General features: G+C 36.2%; 1 protein-coding gene across 2 annotated transcripts in view; it reads right to left on the bottom strand.

Annotated features, from left to right (window-relative positions):
- The window catches only part of LOC131079133 (phosphoribosylaminoimidazole-succinocarboxamide synthase, chloroplastic), a 115,827-nt gene extending 93,627 nt beyond the window's left edge, over positions 1–22,200 (bottom strand). The window contains exons 1-2 of one of the 2 annotated variants that reach the window (XM_058017026.2): positions 21,709–22,200; positions 6,919–7,020 (exon numbers count right to left, since the gene is read on the bottom strand). In XM_058017026.2, coding sequence (XP_057873009.2) covers positions 6,919–7,020; positions 21,709–21,987 — 381 coding nt within the window. In that variant the 5' untranslated portion in view covers positions 21,988–22,200. The remainder of the gene's footprint in view (positions 1–6,918; positions 7,021–21,708) is intronic. The other variant, XM_059212184.1, reaches the window with a different exon arrangement.
- Positions 22,201–23,880: the final 1,680 nt, after the last annotated feature.

Here is a 23,880-nt window from a genome sequence, read left to right as displayed (position 1 = left end):
GATCCGGTGCTTTCCTTGCACTCTCAAACACGTGCACGTCCTCTAAACGTCCACCTCTTCAGCCGAGGGTTGGCAAATCACCTAATCGCTTGGTCTTGACACCCTGTGGCCTCTTCTCACCTTTGATGGGATCTACGGACATGAATCACTCAAGGTTGACCCGATTTCTTTTAAGGCAACGGTGCCAAAATGTTTGCTGGTACAACTGGTAAATTAAGTACAGGAAATAATAATGTACATGCCAATGCATACCAGACACGGCAGAAAATATATCTTTATTCGCACATTCAATTATTACAAAGAAGAGACCAAAGATGGTCGGCCAAGGATTACACTAGATCCGACAATACCATCCCCCTTCCTTGACAGTACATGGCATAATTAAAGGACCCGACGGTTGCCGAGAGGTACACAACCATCAACCAACTGACACATAACCACCCGAGACTGACAACCCACTCAATACAATTAATTAATACCTTGTCGGATAACAAATATTATCAAACATAATAGGGAATTTATGCCGACAACAATGAAGTGAACGTATAAAGTTACTTTATAAAGTCAAATTATAACATCATAAAGTAACTTTCTAACATCAATTTATAAAGTTAAGAGGAAATTATTTTATAAAGTGAAAACTTTATTTCCACTAACTTGAGCGCACCCCTTAGTTGGGCGCACTTGTGGACTTGAAAACAAAATTAAATGTGACTAAGGGGGACATTGGAGTCCAAAGTAAGAAGGGGCTTATTAAAAGAGAATTCATTCTCTTATTTGCTCATTATGTACATGTATTTTTCATATTCTTAATTGGATGAAAACCCATGGAGAATCATAAATTGGATGAAAACCCAGTTCACCATTGAAGGAAATCTACACAGGGTTTCCATTTGTGCTTAATTGGAGGAATTTTTAGGCAGATTTTACAGGTTTCTTACAGCAATAAAGCATCAAGGGTTTGGTGCATTCAAATCAGTCAAATTCAATAAAAATAAATGCTTCCTGGAGGTCGAACGGACATTGTTTGATGAAAATTTCTGCAAGGGACTCAATGGAAATTGATTGCAGTAGTTACTGGTTGATTGATTAGCAAATTTGGAGGGTTAGGAACCTCTTTTACCAGCCATACATTTCCCAGGCCAACCGTACCATCTCCTACAGATCGTACCATCCAAAAATGGCATTGGGATATGTGCAGATTTCTCGATCAGTAATTGTCAGCAGCAAATTTGGAATTCATTCAGGCATCAGGAGTATTTTATGGATCAATTTGCTTTGACACATTGAGGTTTCCAGTTTCATTTAATAATTTTGCCTGCAAGCCAGGCATAGGATCAAGTACTTCTACTATTTCTTCCAAAATTTGTTTTCAGTAATAATTGTTGATGCAAATAAAACCAGTTGGCACCCCTGCAGCAAGTTGGACGCCCCTATACTATGATCTCCTTGGATTCATCACTAAAACTCCTCATCTGATTGGGCATTGGACTTCGAGTATACAATTCCTCGTTTATGGTGTCTCAATCTTTTACTGTTGAATATATGTATTGCTGTTCCAAACAAGTCAGAACTCAGAATTTTGTATCAGTCCTTTATAAATTTGTATTTTGGTTCAAAAAGCATTGATATCTTGCCTATGTTTCATGGTTGAACTCCAAACTATCAATTGGCATTGAAAACGCAAACCAAACTTTGGCAAATAAACTGAACACCACTTCAATCAGCACTTAAACAAATCTGTAAAAAAATGGATCAGAATTGGTGGGGATGTTTCATTCAGCCAATGAAAACTTGAAAATGAGAAGGAATAAAGTTGCAACCCTTGATCAAGCTTCAAAAATAGATCTTCAACTATTATTTGATGCTAGAAGCCAAACTTTGCTCAGCCTAAACAACTCCTTGCAAAAGAAGTGAGAAAAATAAACCTCCCTAAGTGTTTCAAACTCACTTTTAGGTTTAATTTTGATTTTAGGGCAAATTGGACTTCAAATAAAAAATTTGCAAAAAAATAAGAAAAACAACATCCAGACATCCAGTTCACCGGGTATTCGCCCCAAACGAACCACCGTGCCTAGGAGCACACCCTAGCTGGACCCGCAGGCATACCAAACCCGGACCAATACCTGATTTGAATCGAACCAATACCGAGGGCGCTAGGGGCCGAACCCTGCAACTTAGTTATATTAACTTCCACAGCATACAAAATTGAAATATGCTACAAATAAATGTTTACAAAATAAATCTAGATCTGAACATAGAATGTAGGAAGTCACTATTGATGACCAAATTACAACAGTGAGGGAGCAAAACTTAGCCTGCTTCAGTTTATTGTTCTCTAGATTTTGACCTGTAGTGGCGTGTGGTAGTGTCTAGGTACACAAGGAAATACAGTCACCCGAAGAAGCAAAAGCTTCACCAACACCATAACCTACAATGAGAGATTGAGTAAAACCATCAAATTGTTTGCCACCTCGATTGCAGGTCTCTCTAAAGTTCTAAACAAGAAAGACTCTTTACAGTTTTGTACCTATCAGGAGTGCCCAGATCTAATCAAGGATTTTAGATTAGGATGACCTATGATAAAACACTAGACTGCTATGCTCTCAAACCTGATTTTAAGTGACGTTTCAAGGCCTAATCTGACTCTTCCTGCTATTGCCAGCACGATAAACCACAAATGTCTGCATGAAGATGGTTATTGTTAGTATTTATCGCTGTGATGGACTACACCTAGTGTTCTCTAAGCTCCAAAATAGGTCAATTTCAGCGATTCTCCATTCCCAGTACCTGAATCTGCTTTGAATATCTTGGGTGTAGCCTTCCAAAATTCTTTTTCACAAGTGCCCAATCCTGCACAAGGATATAATGGAATAAGGGAATTGTAGAATATAAATGAAAATGAAAATGAAGGTAGGTTAGGGTTTCATCTAACCTCTTCACACAAAGCAGGATTTTTGTCCTGAAAGTGTAAATAGTTGAGCAACCCCCATGGCATATAAATAGGCATTGCAAAATAGGGAACATAGGCCCAGCAAACGCCCAATTTGAATTATAAGACTTTGACACCACTTTTTTTTAGATTAATTTTTTTTTTAATATTTTGTGTTTTAACATTTATTAATTACTATATATGTTAATACTGTTTAAAAACACTTGCAAAAAAGTTGTTGCTTGTCGGCCCTAGGGTAAAAGGGATGTGACAATCCTCCCTTTCCAAGATTGCTTGTCTAGAAGCAATTTCTCTAACTTCTCCTTGAATGTTAATCTTGTAAGGCTAAGATCCTAATTCATTCTTTGACTATGAGCTCACTTCAATTTCCTTTTGAATCTTGGCAATTCCATTCCACTTTGTAATATGCTACCCTGTTTTGCCTGTGTTTTTCTGTTTGTTTTGAATGTGTTTTGCAATGGTTTTGAAATGACAAAGTGCAGATAATAAAGTAACTTGCAGCAAATAAACAACTCAGAAATGAAACAATATTCAAAAATGCATGTAGCAGAAAATTCCAAATTTTATTTCTAATCTGAAAATACAAATTTCCTCAAATGTAAAGGCATCCCAGATCCTCAAATAGCATTACATACATATCTATTTCAAACATACCCATTAAATGCAATAATGAAATAGACTGAACTGGTATTGAAATCAACTACTGGCACTTGTAGTTTGGACACCAATCTTATATTGAACTCAAAAAACACAACAAATTATTAAAATGAACAGATTCAACATTTTTCATGATAGGTAAGCAATGAGGGGCCATGAGTGGCCATGAGTGGCCATGTATACTCTAATTTTTGTTTGTAAAACAATTTCAATGAATTTTGATGAATTGAATAAAATCAATATGAATTTTATTTGTGACTATTTCACTTTCATTGTGTGGTGAAATTTGTGTTGACAGGCTACAACAATTGACAACTCCATTGGTGTTACTTAGTCCTCAATTTACATAAAACACAGACCCTTCGACACCTCAAAGGCACGCTCCACCTACGGAGGGCATAGTATATCATCACAATAACATATATGGAAGATAAAAACTTCATTATCGAAACAATTTAGACCATCTTTGAATAGCCTAATCACTTCAATGGTATCTTTGTCCTTCTTTGCAGCTTTGGTGTCAAAGACACCTCCTACCATTCCCTCCTTTGATTTCTTGTTGAATGTTGATATTGCAGTATAGGCATGCTCACGCATCTCCTTTTTGATGGTGTAAGCAAGGAGTTTTCCCCACTACTTCTGCACCAGAATCAAAACCACATTAATCCATAATTCCTCATACAATCTCTTATCGTGAATATGGCCACCATTGAACAGTTGCATCCCAATTGTTTGTAGAACAACCTTGACAACTCCCTCATTCACTACATTGAATAGTCTACAGATCTGCACCAATGAGTCATTTGGGTAGCACTTGCATTCACATTCCACATTCATCCATTATTCCATCATTGCAATTTGCAAAAACAAATGCTATAAAAATAGAGGATGTTGCAAATAAATTTGAACTCAACAAGGGACTCATGGATTGCAGCATGAGGACAATTGTCCAATCCTGCCACCATACATAGCGGGATCTTTGATTCTTGAAAATAGTAACATAAACTTCGAAGCTAAGTCTATCTGCCTCAAAAATGTGTATCAAATCCTCCCAACCCATATCCTTGTTGGCTACCCTAGTTAACTGATTCTATTCAATTCCATGATTTACCAAGTAATCTATGGCCTTATTTCTTTCTCTAAAATTATGTGCCAAAGTAAACTCCTCCAAATTGTCCAACCATCTCCAAATCAAATCAACCCATTTTTGCAGCTTCCAATTCTTGGTATTTTTCTTACAGTGTTTATACAAATCAATGAATCACCCTCTATTCCACCACATTAATGTCCTCCTATATTTAAATTCGTAAGCCTTCATAGAGAGCTTCCAACTCGGCTTCATTATTTGTGCCATGTTTGAGCTTCTTCAATAAAGCCTTGTGAGAATTTTCCAAGATCAAGAGGCAATGGAAAGCACAAATAAGAGAGAACAAAATAGATTATAAGAATAAACTATATTCTATCGAGATGAAAATACTGATCGACTGGATCATCAATTGTTACATACAATGAATATGAGCTTGCTTATGTAGGCAAGGCTATATGGATATGTGAGCACACAAACATGACATGTGGCTCAATAAGAAACAAGGGTGGGTAGGAAATAGGTGTGGTAGGTAGGAGAAACAATAAAATATTCCACATGAGGTAGATCACCCACCGAAGGTGGAATTATCACTCCACAATAAGTGGATATGATAAAGTAGTAACAAGCTCAACACCATATAAGGTGGAAATTCTCCTACACACACTATCCCAATGTGGCACAAACACCCAAATGTCTCATACCCAAACTACTATGAAATGCATTTCCTAAGTAAACTTAAGTAAGGTGTAATAATATCCATGATGAATAATTATTTACACCAACAAGCCCAAACAAGGATTCTCATCTTACCTTTGATGATGCAACCTCCACCTAAGACCTCAAGATTGCCTCTTGTGGCCCCATTGAAATTAAGTTTCAATCTTCCTCTTGGAGGGGCCATTCATTTTGATTTTTACCTTTTCTCTTTTGTATCTGCATTCTTGCAATTGTTAGATTGAGAAGGAATTTTCAAAACAATCCATTTCTTCATGATTTTATTGTCTCGGTTTGAGAATGATGCACCTTCCTTCTCCCTGACTTTGACATTTAACAGCTCAAAAATGCCAATTTCTACTTCTCAAGAAGCTGCTCAATATTGCATTCCAAATCATTGAAGATTCTCCAATTACACTCTTTCCAGATATGCCAAATGAGCATAGATGGACTAACAATCCAAAGGCCAACCAAAAGTGCATTACTGTTGATAAGTCATCAACTATGCATACATATGTATATATGTCACATGAAGATATTATACATATACATGTATATATATACACATATATATAGATATGTATATGTATATATTGTATATATATACATATACGTATATATATTGTATATATATACATATACGTATGTATATTTTATATATATTATATATATATATACGTACACATTTATTAAATTATGTATATGTATAATATATACAACAAATATACATATATGTATAAAACATAATATATATGTATCGTATGTATATATGTATATATACATGTATATATATATGTATGTATGTACATATACATATACACGTATATATGTATATGTATATGTACATATATAAATATATATATATATATACATGTACATATATAAATACATGAATATGTATATGTACACACACATATATATACATGTATATCTACATGCATATGTATTTATGTATGTATGTATGTGTATATATATACATATATATACACATATATGTATATGTATATATACACACACACATATATATATACACATATATGTATATATATACATATATATGTATATATATACATATATATGTATATATCGGTATATATATACTATATATACACATATGTACATGTATATTTACATTTATATGTATAAATATATATATACATGTATCTATATATGCATAAAGGGCAAGGAACAAAAACAAAAATACAATACAGCTGTGGACCACTAACATGTGGCCAAGAAACCAATACAAACAGCCAAGGAGGGAGAAGATACCCCAAGAGCATAAGCTAGGGAGTACTGGAAAGATAGGAAACAATTCTCGTTGAATATCTTTGTCTGGGCCTGAAATGGAGGAGTCATCAATGTCATAGGCAACTAGCTCAAAAAGAAACATGCTAAGAACTATATTGCAAATATTAAAAAGCTTGGTTAGAAATAAGAAAGTTAAACAAAGACTGTGAAATGTAAATATCCTAACAAAACAATAGAATGCAGAAATTTAGCTTACCTGTCCCTTGAATGGGACAGAAGCGAGAATCCTGTCAAATGCACTCTGACGATCAGTTGTGACCAAGATCAAATAATCTCCAGCACTGTAAATATCTCTTACCTGCATGAAGGCCACCCCAAAAACCAATAAGTAGCAAACTTGAGTAAAGCAATTTGTAACTCTATAATTTCATCATTCAATATAAATGATTATTTTGCTGTTGCAATTATTTTTCCACTGAACTTAATTTAAAATGGCCTATCTAGTTCATAGTAATACCTCAATAACCCAGGAAAAAGTTCTGACCTTAAAGACTAGGACATAATCAAATACGGTCTCATGCTTCACAGGAGGTTTATTCACTCAGTCAAAGTTATCTCATTCAAGGCTCGCCCAAGGTCTGGAAAACTAAAATTTAATGGTAACCTTGATATATACTAATAGAGATCTATATCTGAATCAGAGCTTTGTCAAAATAAATTTGACATACACGCACTCAATTTTTTACAAGGAACTCAACTTATGATAAGTAAAATAGATTAGAGCATAAATAACATGATAATGATGTTGTTTGCATTGCACCCTTCACCATTATTGGAAGGTCATGTGCTAAATTTTTGGCGCCATATGCCTGACAAGCAAATGTACAGTCTTTATTTATTGTCATCTCATCAATAAGATTATTTCTCACAGACTGCTGTGCCAAATTCAACTTCACAAATGCTACATGTGATCAACCAGCTTTTCTTAATGGGCATAACTACTGGTAGTCAATTTGCACAGGAGATTAACCACGGTAAGATTGGCAAAGCTATAATAGGATTCTTTACTGCTTCACACTGAAACTATAGGATGATGTTATAGTATGTATTTCCATCCCTTGCAAAATGCTCTACAACATATTCTAAGGAATTTACAAACCAAAAACTTGATCCAAATCTAGCACAGTTCCAATGTTATGAGAAGTCTCTAGGATGCAAGAACATGTCCCTAGGACATCTGTGAATCTTTAGGAGACCTTGGGGAATGTCCACGTGTAGAAATCTTGAACTTTAATTTTATAATAGCCACCAAACATAAATATAAAATGAATACAACACAGAATTATCATAATAACATCATTAATCATTATAGACCAGAAAAAAATTAAAACATTGTGTTCAACCTCTAAATTTTCAATCTCATCATTCAATTTTTTTGGTAATTCCAAACAGAAAAATACAATAAGAATGGTTCAAGCACAAACATTTACTACTGCATTAGTAACTAATTTATATGAACAGCATAGATATTAATCTCAACAAGATGCTTTATAGGCTAATTAAACCTAGTACTGTAAACTTTGAGAAAGAAACAAGAACTTGAACCGTAAATTGCAGTCCATGTTATTATAAAACCAAACTCCAAATCAATGTTTGTACAATTAGAACGGAGTTTGAAAATATTAATCAAACCTTTAACAGATTGCAACAAAAAGGTTTGGAAATTACATCAAGGTACACAAATGACCAATGCAATTCAATAGAAATCAAAAGTACAAGCTGATAGGTAAAAAATACTAGGGTAAAAAAACCCTACATACTGAAAAGTAACCAAACATTAAACAATATAAATATAGCGAGAATGGATAAACCAATAAACCCAAAATATTATAGCACCCAAAGATATGATCTGAGTATAGGTATCAAAATCCTTGTGAGGAAAGGACCCCTCAATGTAACTAGAAGGTTATAATACCAGAATTTAAGATCACAACTGTAAAACAGTATTGTCACATGTTTGTGGAAAGGTTACGACTAAAAGCACCAACAGCATCATCATACACAACCAAAATAAGGCCAATGTAGGACAAGGCCAATGTAGGACATGCCAATGTCCATAGAGAAACATCTAAAGCTAGGGGAAACCTAGACAATCCTAACTCACCATAGAACCTCTCCTAAAAACCAAGACATGTTATTTTGGAGATGAGAGCAACTCTAGTAAAGCAGATTTTTCCTTGTGTGTGAGATGTAACCAAGGGATGACCCAAGGTTTCTTAGCACCTCTCATATATGTGCCAAAATCCGAGGATATAATCAACCTTATAGCTCTATTGGTCCCCTATAAAGTCCTATGTTTAAAAGTGACAAACTTTCAAACAAGGGGCCAAGAACCTTCTGTCACAAAAGCTAAAGCAAGTAAAAAGAGAACCACCTTATACATTGTAAAGACAACATACCTCTCACTGATCTCATTATTGACGTAACTAACAACAAAGTGCTCCTCAATCCCCACTTGTTGGGGAGAACAAAAGAGAACCACCTTATACATTGTAAAGACAACATACCTCTCACTGATCTCATTATTGACGTAACTAACAACAAAGTGCTCCTCAATCCCCACTTGCTGGGGAGAACAAAGATGATAAATCTTAGCACAATATAGAATATATTGGTCGATCTCAACTCACAACTGCTGGAGTGCACCTTCAACCAGCCAAACAGTATCCTCATACATATGCCCAATGATACCAGAGGTAGAAAAGCAGAATGATAGTGCCATCACAGACAACAAAATTTTACTATAGAAAGCAAGCTTCACATTGAGAAGTTGTGGATGAAAGGTCCAGAGTGAACTGATTGTGCTGTCACGATTTATTCTTCCTACAAACTCTACCAGTCATCCTTCTAGGAAGGAAGACGAATAGGGCAATCCAAGTAGTGTCTAATGGAGGAAGTTGATAAAAGAAGATGTTGATAGATTGAAGAAGTGAAATAGTCTTGAAATACCAACAAATATAATCCTAGTGAGAAACAAAGAGACAAGCCTTTCTAAGGAACAATGTTTGAAATATGTGTAAATTTCAAAACCTAAGCTTGAATCACCCACAGATTTAACAGCATGAATATAAAAAGTAAGCCTGAGGATACTCTCAAGACAAAGGACTTGGACAAGAAGCCTATCATGAAAAATGCACCAAGGAACCATTTGTTTGTTACAGGCAATATGCTAAAGCATGAGAAACTGATCCCTCTTGATACGAAACTAGCTAATAGATCCCAAACTAGAGCCCCAAAATTCTGAACCATAATAAAATGTAGGCTTAATGATAACATAGTGGGTGGTTGTTAAAGTATATCAGATTTAAATCTGAAATCAACTATGTTCCATGGGGACGTGTCCCCAGGCCTGGTACCCCTGTGCCCGTACCGGGGACAGAACAGGGACACAGAGATGGGATTTCACCGTGTGCTGTCCATTTCCCATCTGCCAAAAACAGAGGGGATGTTTCCTGCAAGGTTGGCGGATGTTTCTTAGCCGTTCCATTGACAATATGAGAAAATAAATGAGTCATTCAAGAGCTAGCTTCCAAATAGATTGTGGTTATAGTTGTAAGCAGCATTAACAATTGAGAAAGAATTGACACAGAAGATTTGAGATGGCTGTATTATCTACGGAAAAAATTATAAGAGCAAACAATCATTGCATACTCTTCCTGGACTGAATAAGCTAACACTGCATTTTGACAGTATAATTTCAATAGCTATTCTTCATGCATTTCACAAACAAGGGAAGCGGTGCCTAAATATTCCTGTCCTATATATGAAAACAGAGAAGTCTTTCCTCATCACCCTATTTTTTTAACAGCCATCCCTTGCCGTCTCCTAAAACATGGCCCAAAAGTACTTCCGTAATGGAAACACGTCCCACCATCCCCTGCCGTCCCCATCCCCGAAACTATGTGGAACATAGGAAATCAGTAATGCTGCAAGAACAAAAGTAAGTCATATTCCTTGCAACAACACCACCACAAGGCAAACTTCACACTAACTAGTAAACTGAACTCCCAAGAAAAACTTGTAGTGATCACAACAAGCTTTCTAGGATAACTGAAACCGGAGGGAATGTCCTTAGAAGAATTAAAGACTGATCTCAGTTGAACAAAGATTGACCCAAACTGGTCCAGTTCACAATAGAGAGCAAGGACTCCAGTTGTAAACAGCCAACTGAGAGAGATGACAACATTATCAGAAAAAAAAAAAGATAGCAATCAAAACATGAGCAAGCACACCCCTCACCAAGATCCTCTGTGAAAACACCAAAAACAGTTAGAAAGAGAGGGCATCCCTCTTTGACTTAAATAATAGTCTTAGCAAAGTAAAAGAAACCATGGGAGATCCAAAATAGGGTAATAACCACCTCAAAAAATCCTCAAAATCTCTTGAATGAAAGAATCTGAAATACAAATAAATATCTTGCAACATCCAAAAAAATGAAAAAAAAATACTAAAAGACTTTAGAAGAGCTCTAGCAAGATCCCCAACAATACCCTAAAGGTGTAGCATGTGGTTATTAGTCTAAAACTCTTTTCTTGATCATGTATATTTCCTTGCTTTTTAATGACCAAGCCTAGGGGTCGAAATCTGAAGTAGATGTTACCCTCCTCTCACCTAAACATAAGATACTCATGCTTCAATTGTCAAAGGGGAGACAATAATCCCTCTATTAGATGCATCTATTTGACTTTTCATCATACCAACTGTTCATAAGAAAAGAACCATAGGAACAGGGCAATATAGAATTGTGAAACGTGAGACGAAAGGAGCCAAAGATACATGACAAGAAGCTTGAGATAGAAACTCATCTTTTGTCATGATGACAAAGCATTGAGAGTAGTAAGACATCAGCTGGAACCAGAAAGAAGATCATTGTATGGTGAATATTAGAAGATCCTTGGGGGAAGAGGGAAGGGGGCTTGAGAGGAAGCATAGAAAGTGAGATGAAGAACATTATCAATAAGGTGTTATTTGGCTTCACTATCCAAAATAATCAAACAAACAAAAAAAGTTGCCACCATGAACTTGACATCCATATAGCAAAACCTACAGAATGAGATCAATAGTTGGATCACTTGGAGCTAAGGAGGGCATGAAGCATTGCACATTGAATATTACTGTAGTGCAAGCATGTATTAGATTGCTTAGAAAATGGTTAACAACCTCAGATAGTGAACAAAAGAAAGTACCTCATCAATTGGCAATGGATAGAACCAAATCAGAGCCAAGGGGCCACGGAGAAATATAACAACTAAGATGCACCAAACAAAGTATTCAAGTGACCAAGGAAAGCGATAAAATTGGATGACTTGAGGATTGAAGTGGCTTGAAAAGAAGAATTTTTGGAGCATCAGTCCATAGTAGTCTATTGTGAAGGCACCGGAAGATGAATGTACACATGTGACATGTACTAAAGTATGTGGAGCTGGTACATGTCCAAGAAAGGACACAAGTATAAAGCACTTGAAAAATGAAATATCTAATTATGACCTCAAACTGCTGATCAGAGGCTCAAGGAATATCATCAAACACTTTGCATACAACCTCTATGCTTGCTGGATTTGTGTTTCAATTTGTTTATGCTTGCTTGGAATGATGTCAAATGTGATTGAAATGCTTGCAAATGATGTTTTTGAACGCTTCTAATGATGCATGATTGGTTGATAGCATAATAGAAATGATATACTAACCGTTTTTTACCTTTCTCATACATATAAGTGACTGAAATCAACTTGTACAGTGAGTTGACATATTGTCAAACACTTTCCATGCATCCTAGGATGACCAATATGCACCTACAGCAACTAGGTATTAATGCAAACACTTAGCATGCATCTTTCAATTCCCAAATGCAAATCTTTATACCAATTAGTCACTTACAGCAATTAAACATTTTGACAAACAAATGGCATGTAACCCTGTATCTCCTTCATTTATATGCTAACCAAGTATAATGCCGATATACAACTGATCTAAATGCGATGCCAAGTCTCTTGGCTTATAATCAAAGGTCGTTCCTATGACTGATATAAAATGTGCACCTACAGCCTATTGATGGCAGCGATCAGATTTATTCCTTTAGATAAATAAAAAATGCAAGTAATGAACCTGGAGTAATATGCTGTTATAAATCGATGATGCCAAAGGAGACCTAGAAGCAACGAAGATGCCTCCACAATGAAAAATCTGAAGAAACACGTCCCTATTGTATATAATCTACAAATTAAGTGCTTGATTTCCTGTTGTATAATGGCAGCCAATATGAATCTCCAGGTCTGCTGTAGATATACCTCCCAAGCCTCTTGGCTTACAATCAAAGATCGTTCCTATGACTGATATAAAATGTGCACCTACAGCACTATTGATGGCAGCGATCAGATTTATTCCTTTAGATAAATAAAAAATGCAAGTAATGAACCTGGAGTAATATGCTGTTATAAATCGATGATGCCAAAGGAGACTTAGAAGCAATGAAGATGCCTCCACAATGAAGAATCTGAAGAAACACGTCCCTATTGTATATAATCTACAAATTAAATGGTTGATTTCTTGTTGTATAATGGCAGCCAATATGAATCTCCAGGTCTGCTGTAGATATACCTCCCAGTCCTTCAAACCCTAGATGATATCTTCCACCTATTAGCACAAATTGGACTCCTAGATGAAGCCACAATCAAGCAATAATCTCAGCTGGTATCTCACAGCCTCAAAATTGCACAAACATTGAAGAGTTGACGTTCTCCAATGGCTGGAAGTGCTGGAAACCCTTGGTTTCTTCCCACTGCTCAAGAAAGAGGAATAACAAATGCTCAATCATAATGAATTTGAACTTCTCTTGGCACTTTATATATTTCTCATGAAAGGGTCGATTTCCCTCTAAAAAGCACCTTTTTAATTATTTAATAACATCACCAAATTTTCACTTTATTAATAATTAATATCCTCCTTGGTCTTGGCACCTAAATAATTAAATAACATGGCCCCCTTTTAATGATGAATTGACCCCTCAACTTAAAGTGCAAATAAAAAATTTATAATATGCCTTTAATGATTAATTATTAATAAATTATTACTTTATTAATAACTAAAATAACTAAATTCCATAAATAGTCATTATTTCTCGATTCTGTCTAAACCAGGGAGTCAACCACTGCATCCACTATGCATCCAACTACCTTACTAAAATAGTAAGGCTCCCTCTCAAACAACCATTGACTTACTATAAATGGTAAGTGTGTGAAACTGAGTCAAACGAAGGCTAATTCTGGACCAAACTGAGTTCCAGCGAAGAGAACGCTCTGCCAACTGCCCACCAGGACCCTCTAACCATCAATCTTAGCCTACGAAGGCCAATAATAGGTCAATCCAGTCATAAACCATATCATCCCAAAAAAGGGGACATTACAAAAAAAGTGGTCTTACTAAGTCAAATGTTCTCAAAATGAAGACACTCACATTCTTGCCACCCAATCTACTAAGAAGAAAGGAAGAAATTGGAAGAAAGGCAACTTCAAGAGGAATAGGGATCGAAGGTCGGACTTTGCACCTGATCCAAAGAAGAAGAAAAAGGATGTCTCCCCACATCAAATGCTTTAGATGTGACAAGTTTGGTCACTTCACAAGAGATTGTTTGACAAGGCCTAAGCAACAAGTGGTAAACATTAATGAAGTCTCTACTCAAAATGAAGCAGAAGACAACTCCAATGGATTCCTCTTCATATTTGCCATATCAAGTAATGTTCCCACAGATAGTGACACCTAGCTAATTGATAGTGGAGCCTCTCAACACATCACAAGCTATTGAGATCGTCTTTCAGATTTGGTGGAAAGGGAGTCTAACCTTCAAGTAATCATTGGAGATGATGCACGCTATTCGGTGAAAGGATTTGATGCTACATCACTCAACCTAGAATCTGGAATTTCTCTTCATCTAAGTGATGTCTTGTTCGTGCCAGGAATCAAGAGGAATCTTGTGTCTATTTCAGCCTTGGAGGATAAGGGTTATCAAATAGCATGTTCAAAAGGGAGAGTTCAAACATAGCCAAAGAACTCCAGCATCAAGACAACACGTGTGATCGGGAATCGGCATGAAAGTTTTTACAAACTTTCGACTCATCCAGTTTAAGCCCTCCTACTCACTCTTCAAATTCAAGTGAACTATGGCATAGAAGACTTGGACATCTACATTTCAAGGCTCTTCCATCATTGGAGAAGATGGTGAAAGGTATTCCTAAACTTAGTCATGTTCATGATAATACATGTAAAGGTTGTGCTATGGGTAAAAACACTAAGAGTCCATTTCATAGTAGTGAAAGTAGGTCTAAAGAAATTCTAGATCTTGTACATTCTTATTTATGTGGGCTAATGTCAATGGCATCCCCAAGTGGATTTTTGTATTATGTAGCTTTCATAGATGTCTACTCTAGGAAGACTTGGATTTATTTCTTAAGGTCTAAAGAGTCTAATGAAGTCCTAGGTAGATTTAAAGAGTTTAAGGCTCCGATAGAAAACTTATCTGGGAAAAGAATAAAAATTTTAAGATTTGATAATAGAGGTGAATACACCTCAGGTAGCTTTCGTGATTTTTGTATTGAGGCAGGGATCAAGAGGGAGTTTTGTATCCCTTACAACCCTCAGCAAAATGAGGTTGCAGAAAGAAAGAACAAATCTATTGTTGAAGCTGCTAAAGCCATGATCCATGATCAAGACCTTCAAACTTTTCTTTGGGCAGAAACTTCTAGAATAGCAGTGTATGTTCAAAATAGATGTCCTCATCGGATATTGCAGAATATGAGTCTAGAAGAAGCCTTTTCAGGGATTTAGCCTGATGCCAGTCACTTGAGGATCTTTGGTTGTCCAGTGTATGTTCATATACCCAAAGACAAAAGAACTAAGTTGGAACCTTCTGGCAAGAGAGGAATATTTGTGGGCTAAAGTGAAACCTCTAAAGCCTACCAAATTTACATTCCCGGTCAGAAGCAAATAGAAGTGAGCAGAGATGTTACATTTGAAGAAGATGTTGCATTCAGAAAATCTAAAGGTTCATGCATGGAGATAGTTGATGAAGATCACGAGACTCCTCAAGACATGGACATTGATCATATTCCTGATGATTCAGAGGGAGTCCATTGATCCTGTAGCAGATGATGATCCAATTGAACCTTTGGATCCTACTAATGGGCCTAGAGATATTGTTGTGAATCGAAAGAGACCTCTTTGGGCAAGGAACACTATGCAGGAGGCAGAAAAGTTCGCAGCCCCTAGAGGTACATTCAAAGAAAGTAAAAGACCACAGAGATTCTCTAGCTATGTTGCATTGATGTGTAATCTTGTTGAGACTAAACCTTCCAATGTTGAGGAAGCCTCAAAACAGCAAGTATGGAAAGATGCTATGAATGAAGAGTATCAATCCATTATTAAGAATAACGTTGGGGATATTGTTCCTAGACCTGAGGGAAAGTCAGTTGTATCTTCCAAGTGGCTATACAAGATTAAGCATGCAGTTGATGGGAGCATTGAGAAGTACAAGGCTAGATTTGTGGCTTGTGGTTTCTCTCAGAAAGAAGGAATAGACTATGAAGAAACATTTGCTCCAGTTGCTCACTATACTTCCATCAGGACCATCATTGCCATTGCAACAGCTAAGGGATGGAAACTACATCAGATGGATGTGAAGACAACTTTTCTCAATAGTGTGATTGAGGAAGAGGTCTACATTGAGCAACCTGAAGGGTTTGTGATTCATGGGAAAGAGTCTCATGTATGCAAGTTGAAGAAAGCATTATATGGTCTTAAGCAGGTTCCTCGTGCATGGTATGAAAGAATCGACAAAAAATTGGTGAGTTTGGGTTTCTGCAAGAATGATGCTGATCTAAATCTTTACTTCAAGGTATTCAATGGCGACGTGTTAATCTTGGTTCTATATGTTGATGACTTGTTTCTTACTAGGGAAGATCATCTCATCCTTAGATGCAAGAAGGAGTTGACTTCAAAATTTGAGATGAAGGACCTAGGACTCATGCATTTCTTTCTAGGTTTGGAAGTGTGGCAAAGGCCTGATGAAATTATCCTGAGTCAAGGAAAATATACCATTGACATCTTGAAGAGACTTGGAATGTTAGATTGCAAGTCTATGTCCACACCGATGGAAACTAACTTGAAGAAATTGAGGGAATCTACAACTAGTTCAAATCTTATGGATCCTACTATGTATAGGCAATTGATTGGATCCTTGATGTATCTAGTTAACACTAGACCAGATATTTGCTATACAATGAGTGCACTTAGTTAGTTCATGAGTGAACCAAGGCAGATACATCTAGTTGCAGCCAAGCATATCTTGAGATACTTGTGTGGCACGGTTGGATATGGCTTGAAATACTCTTCCAGTGTGGACCTGAATTTGCATGGCTATTCTAATTCTGATTGGGCGAGGAGTGTTACTGATCGAAAGAGCACCTCTGGTTGTTGCTTCAGTTTGGGATCTACTATGATTTCCTAGTGTAGCAAGAAGCAGTCTTCAATGGCACTGAGCACCGCAAAGGCAGAATACATTGCAACATGTGTGGCAACTCGCGAAGTAGTGTGGCTTCGGAAGCTCCTTGCAGGATTGTTTGGGCAATCATTGGAGCCTACAGTTATTCATTGTGATAACCAAAGTTGTGTGAAGCTATCTGTCAATCCAGTGTTCCTTGACAGAACAAAACATGTTGAGATCCAATACCACTACATCAAAGATATGGTACAAAGGAATGTCGTATAGTTGAGATACATTTGTACTGAGGAACAGACGGCTGACATTCTCACCGAGCCCCTTGCCAAAGTGAAGTTTGTGCATTTTCGAGACAAGCTTGGAGTTGTGGAGAATGTAGCACTTGCTGAGAGGGAGTCTCAGCATCAGTGATTTCTTGAGATGTACTATAATGTGAGAGAAGTTTGAGGTGCAAGCCCTTGTTAATGCATTCTTCTCTGTGAGAGAAGTTTGAGGTGCAAATGATGTAAATGATGTAATTAGTTATCATCTATTAAGCCGACTTGGAAGTCTGCCACCCTTCATATGGAGACGTGTTCTTTTGAAGAGTGCCGACTCTTGGGAGAAGAATTACCACCCGCGGATATAAAGGGAGATCATATATCTCTTCCTTGGTGATTAATAATTCATACAACAACAAAAAAAGATCGAAGAATACATCCTTCAGCAATTCAACAAACTCCTTCAGCAGTTCGTGTTTATCCTTCAGCAGTTCGATATCTATCTACAGCAGATTGACTACCAGCCTTAGGAGTTTGTAATCACTCAGCAGTTTGTATCATTCACTGCAAGCAGATCGCATTGCATTTACACAGCAGATTAAACATATCTTCCACAGTTTGTGGTTTGCAGATTGGAGTGTGAAATCAATTGTTTGATTCGGCTTCAAGGAGTGAAGCAAATCCATTGTAAAAACATCTTGTGTATTAATAAATATAATAAGGAACTTTGTTGCTGGGTTTTTCACCTTCAAAAGGAAGGTTTTCCCAGGGTAAATACTGTACATTTGTGTTTGAATTATATTCTATCTAATCTGATCTTAAAACTTAACAATTCTCACTATTAAATTATAACAACCATTCTATAAGCACATGGTTTCAAATTTAGGGCCCAATTATTTCTTACCTAGGATATCTTCATCATAATCTACTATTGACCCAACTTCTTCATCCTTTCATACACATTGATGGCAACCCATGCTCTGGCCTCTAAATGGAGATCTCCCAACATTCTTCATTGGTTGATGCCATTTTTAAATGCCCACATTAGGACTCATGGGATTCCTATACATGATCCTACAGGTTATTCGTACAATGCACAATATCATACTTAATCCTCAAAACATCAAGGATGTCCAAAGTAACACATAGAGGGAAGGGATCACATCCTTCTTGACCACTAGTTTTCTGGAATGAAGCAAAACCTAAAGACAGAGTTCTGATTTTCCAAATCAAAATCTGATCAATGAGCTCTAATACCACTAAAATGAACAAAATCACCCTAATACCAAAGAAATCGGCCAAAATAAAATGTGAAATCTAGAAACAGAGAAAATGACTTCTGAATCTCCAAAGTAAGTTTCTATAAATCAAATTAAAGACTTTGTTCTGAAAATCTCATAGGAAAGCCATGAGAACCTAGAGCATTGTGATTCTTCATCTTGATGACTCAATTTCCCCTCCACTTATCATATAGAGGTCAATGGGACTTCGTTGTGTATTTTCTAAAACTGGGACTTCATATCAGATTAAAGGGTGTGGTCTTCCTTCTTTACAAAGAAATGGTTTGTAGTAGCCAAGATATATTTTAACCTCCTGCAAAGCCAAGTTGTTGTCAACAACAAGCAGATTACAGCTTATCCAGGCTGTTGCACGGCCCATTCGCATCTGTATCTTCTTTGCCATTAAACTCCCCAGGCAGAACTGCTAAAGCTCTCATAAATCATGTGTACTTTCCTGTGGAAGGGAACTTCAGAAGAAAAGAAAACTCCTGCTCTTCTGTGGATAAACAATCTGTTGTCCCAAATAGCTGAGGCTAAGAGCATCAAGGACATCATAACCTAAGTTACCAGTATGGGTTCAGGAGCAGGTTCGCCGACGTGAACCCAGTTCGTGGGTTCGGGAAAAAAAAATTTGCTTTTTGGGTTCGTGGGTTGGGTTTGTTCGTACATGTGTATATATATATATATATATATATTATATGCAAAAATTTAAAGAAATATACAAAATTACAAATCTAAATACATTTAATAGTATGCTACTTCATCATTGATCAATGCCAAATGCAAGAACCTTGTGTCAACAATAGCCAGTGCAAGGACAAAACAAAAAATGTTTCAAAGACCAAATCAGCCCTCTATATTTGTTCTTGACAACAGCCATTGTTGTGTTATTGTTCAAGATATGACCCATAAATAAGAGTTAGAAATTACCTACACGGAACCAGAGTTACCTTTAATGTAATAACTAAATTGCTTTAAAGAAGTATAAAACTACAAATAAATCATCCCCGGAAAAATATAATCCTTCTTTCATCTAGTTCAGTGGATTGTGGTAGAATGAAATGAAATAAATTTATATGATTTTACTTCATCAATTGACCCAACAATTTGTAGGCAAGAGGTGTTACAACTGTCTCAACCGCCATGAAGATGTCAGCTACATGACAATGTTGTTTCCTTAAGATTGGCTCCTTGTATTGATTTGAATAACAAATTCTTGTGAATAGTTCAATCATGCCTTCTAAAAAATTTCTACCATGGAGACACTATTCAAATCATCATATATAGTTCGATCGTGTATCAAAAAGACCAAAACAGCCCTCTATAGTTTTCCTTGACAACAGCCATCGTAGTTTTATTGTTAAAGAGATGAGCCTACTTTTGTCTAGTTCAATGGATTGCGGTAGAATGAAATGAAAAAAAATTCAAATGATTTTAATACATCACTAAACCCAACAATTTACAGACAAAGGTTGTTACAACTTACAACTGTCTCAACCACCATGAAGACCTCGGCTTCAGGACAATGTTGCTTCCTTCAGATTGGCTCCTTGTATTGATTTGAATTAAAAATTCTCTTGAATAGTACAATCATGCCTTTTCAAAGAATTCTAGCAAAGAGCCACAGAGGGTTGGTTTGTAGTAGCCAAGATATATTTTAACCACCTGTAAAGCCAAATTGTTGTCAACAACAAGTAGATTACAGCTTATCCAGACTGATGTATGGCCCATCCCTATCTATCCCTTCTTTGTCCACAAACTCCCCCTGGAGAACTCCTAAAGTTCTCCTTAATTATGTGTACTTTCCTGTGGAAGGGAACTCCAGAAGAAAAGAAAACCCCCTTTCTTCTTTGGATAAGAGATCTGCTGTCCAAAACAGCTGAAATTAAGACAATTAAGGACATCATAATCCTTAACCATGCTATGAGGGAAAAGATTATATGGGGGATTCTCACAAAGAATTCTCTTCCATGGTGTCAAATCTTGAAAAGAAAGTATAGCTGTGATCATTAGCTGATTCAGATTTTGATCTCAAATATCCAGATCTATAGCTCTCCTATTTGGAATTTTGTAAGGAGCAACAAGACCAAATCATAAATCAGCCCTCTATATTTTTTCTTGAGACCAGCCATTGTACTGTTATTGTTCAAGATATGACACCCAAATAAGAGTTAGAAAATACCTAAACGGAATCAGACATACCTTTAATGGGAAAACTCGACAGATTTACAGAAGTATAAAACTAAAAAATTAAATCATCCCAAGAAAAATGTAAGCCTGCTTTCGTCTAGTTCAATGGATTGTAGCAGAATGAAATCAAATAAATTCAAATAATTTTAATACATCACTAGACCCAACAATTTATAGGCACCAGGTGTAACAACTTACAACTGTCTCAACCACCATGAAGACATCAGGGCAACGTCGCTTCCTTAAGATTGGCTCCTTGTATTGATTTGAATCACAAATTCTCATGAATAGTTCGATCATGCCTTTTCAAAGAGTTCTAACACAGAGCCCCTAATTAAATTCAAATTCTCATAAATAGTTCAATTATGTTGAAAAGCACAGAGTCCCTAATTCAATTATTTCCATAGTTAATCCAAACATCATAGGAAGCTGGGCATTCTACAAACGATATACCCAAGAGTACGACCAAAGTTCAAATCCCCATCAACATGCCCACAAACTCATCACCCCATTGAGGTCACCCATAATCTAAACATACTTAAAAAGAGGCTATGGGCTGATGAACGTGAATTACAGGTACGCATAACCTCAACAGACATGTGACTAGATTCTGGTGTAATGAATATCAACTAATGGTGCCGACTAACCCCACCCACGATTTACAAGAAAAAATATACTCACCTTAATTTGATCAATTTCTTTAAGCGCCTGTAACTCAATTTCCTATCCTTCCAAATAAGGTAATAATAGAGATTGGCGTACAATACCTTGCCTCTGATTTTTGTATCTACACCTGGAACAGTTTTGTCCAGAAAAGTTTCGGACAAACAGTTGGACAAAGATTCTTCTATGGCGCTAACAACCTCTGGTCTGCGAGTTTTAACATCTAATGTAATGCTCAGGTTGGCACCTGCTCGCACTAACAAACCCTTGCGATTCCTTCCAGGTAATCTCCTTTGACTACCTGGGGTGATTTTGCAAGGCAACGGTTCTCTTTTCAAAGGCATTGAAAGCTCGGACACTCCAGCCCTTATCGACATTGCCATTAACAGAATATTGAATATTTTCCAGCCGTTTGAAGAGATAAACGCTACTAGCTAGTGCCCTAAATCCCGGTCATAGATTATTATGCGTTTCTGCTTTTTTGTATCAAAAGCTGTCTGTACGATTGTAACAACTTTAAATTCAAAAACTGTAAGTTCGACGAAAACGGCAGGCTTGATATTTCTGTAAACGAATGCGAATGGTCTATTATCAAATGTGGCGGGAACGATGTAAATTTGACGGTTGACACTGCTTTTAAAACAAAATTTTCACGAGTTATTTATTCAAATATTAAGCATATTTTATAATAAATAAAATTATATATAAATTGTTATATGGAAAAATTTAATAGAAATTTTGAAAATATCTTCTTTAATGTGATAGAATGTTCTTAAAATTTTAATTGTATTTTACAATCAAAACGTCTGAATACGGGGTTCATCTCATAGGGGATTGTTAAGTGATGACGTTTTGCTATTGTGATTGACGGTTTTGTGTCTTCGCTAATCCAATGTGCACACAAGTTTGAATCTTACCATTGATGTAATTGTTATTCACTCCAAGTGACTTAGCACTCTAGATTGTGCTCCAAAGACTTGCTAGGCTAATGTACTTGCAGGCTCTCACCCTTTTTGCCCCTATTGGGCTATTGTGTTCATGGGTCTAAACGGTTCATGTTGATGCTATGCATTCATGTGGTTGATGAGGTCCCTCATGTGTGGCCTTATCTAGAGTGATCCAAATAAAAAATCTCTCCTCACCAAGCAAAAAAATATTGTTTAAATAAAGCCTTATTTTTCTCTTGCAAAACTAGCTTTAGGAGAATGAACTTCCTAACCAACTAACTAATCTAACTTAATTTATTAAATGTAAAAATTATTTCCCAACCACACCACCCCTCCCACCCTCCCTTAAGGTTTACATTATGAGAAAAAAAAAACTAGGAAAATAATTGTATCAACATTAACCTAAACTTCCTGGTCTAAGCAAATGGTTTGATTATCCAACTTTGCATCGCATTAACCCAAACTCCTCTTGTTTGGGCAAATGTTCTAACTTTGCATCAATATCAACCTAAACTTTTTTGTCTAGGCAAATATCCTGATTATCCAACAATACTTGTGAATCGAGACATACTCCATTATCCACAAGCATACCACTCCTCATGTCAATTGAGACAAACTCTATCATCCACAATAACACATCTGTAAAACTATGAACCGAGAAAAACTCAAGGATACATAAGTACCACTCACCATGTCTACAAATCGAGACAAACTCAATTATTTGCAAACTAAAACAATTGTTATGCAAATCAAGACAAATTCAATTATTTGCAAACTAAAACAATTGCAATCCCCCCTTTCTCCATGAAGGGATTCAAACAATAAAACTATTGTCGCTTCTCATGCAATGAATCATCCTGGAGTAAGAAGCTGGCTCAAGATGAAATATATCGTCATGCCTCCATTTCCTTTAACCTCTAACTCTACCTATTTAGATCTTAATCATCAAATACAACATTAATGGATTTCAATGCATCATTAGCAAATTCACAAAATTGCTCATACATAGGGATGTCTAATTCAACAGATAATACATCCATTACAATTAAAAAATTTAATGTATCTAAAATAATCATTCTCTTTGTCTTGTCATATGAATAAACCTTTCTTTTCCACACCTTATAACCTAATATTATACCATCAAGATCACAGATCATGGCTTCACTTATAAAACCCTTCAATCTCCTAGTTTTAAAGGTTTTGAAATTGTAGCACAACAACAAAATCTGCATATGCTTAAAATTTGAACATTATTTTTTTTTTTTTTTTTTGCATACCTTGCTATCATTGAATCTAATTGAAGCATATTAGAAAATAATTTGAATGCCC

Source organism: Cryptomeria japonica, chromosome 10 (assembly GCF_030272615.1).
Source record: "Cryptomeria japonica chromosome 10, Sugi_1.0, whole genome shotgun sequence".
NCBI lineage: Eukaryota > Viridiplantae > Streptophyta > Pinopsida > Cupressales > Cupressaceae > Cryptomeria > Cryptomeria japonica.
This window is presented reverse-complemented; position numbering and strand designations above follow the sequence as displayed.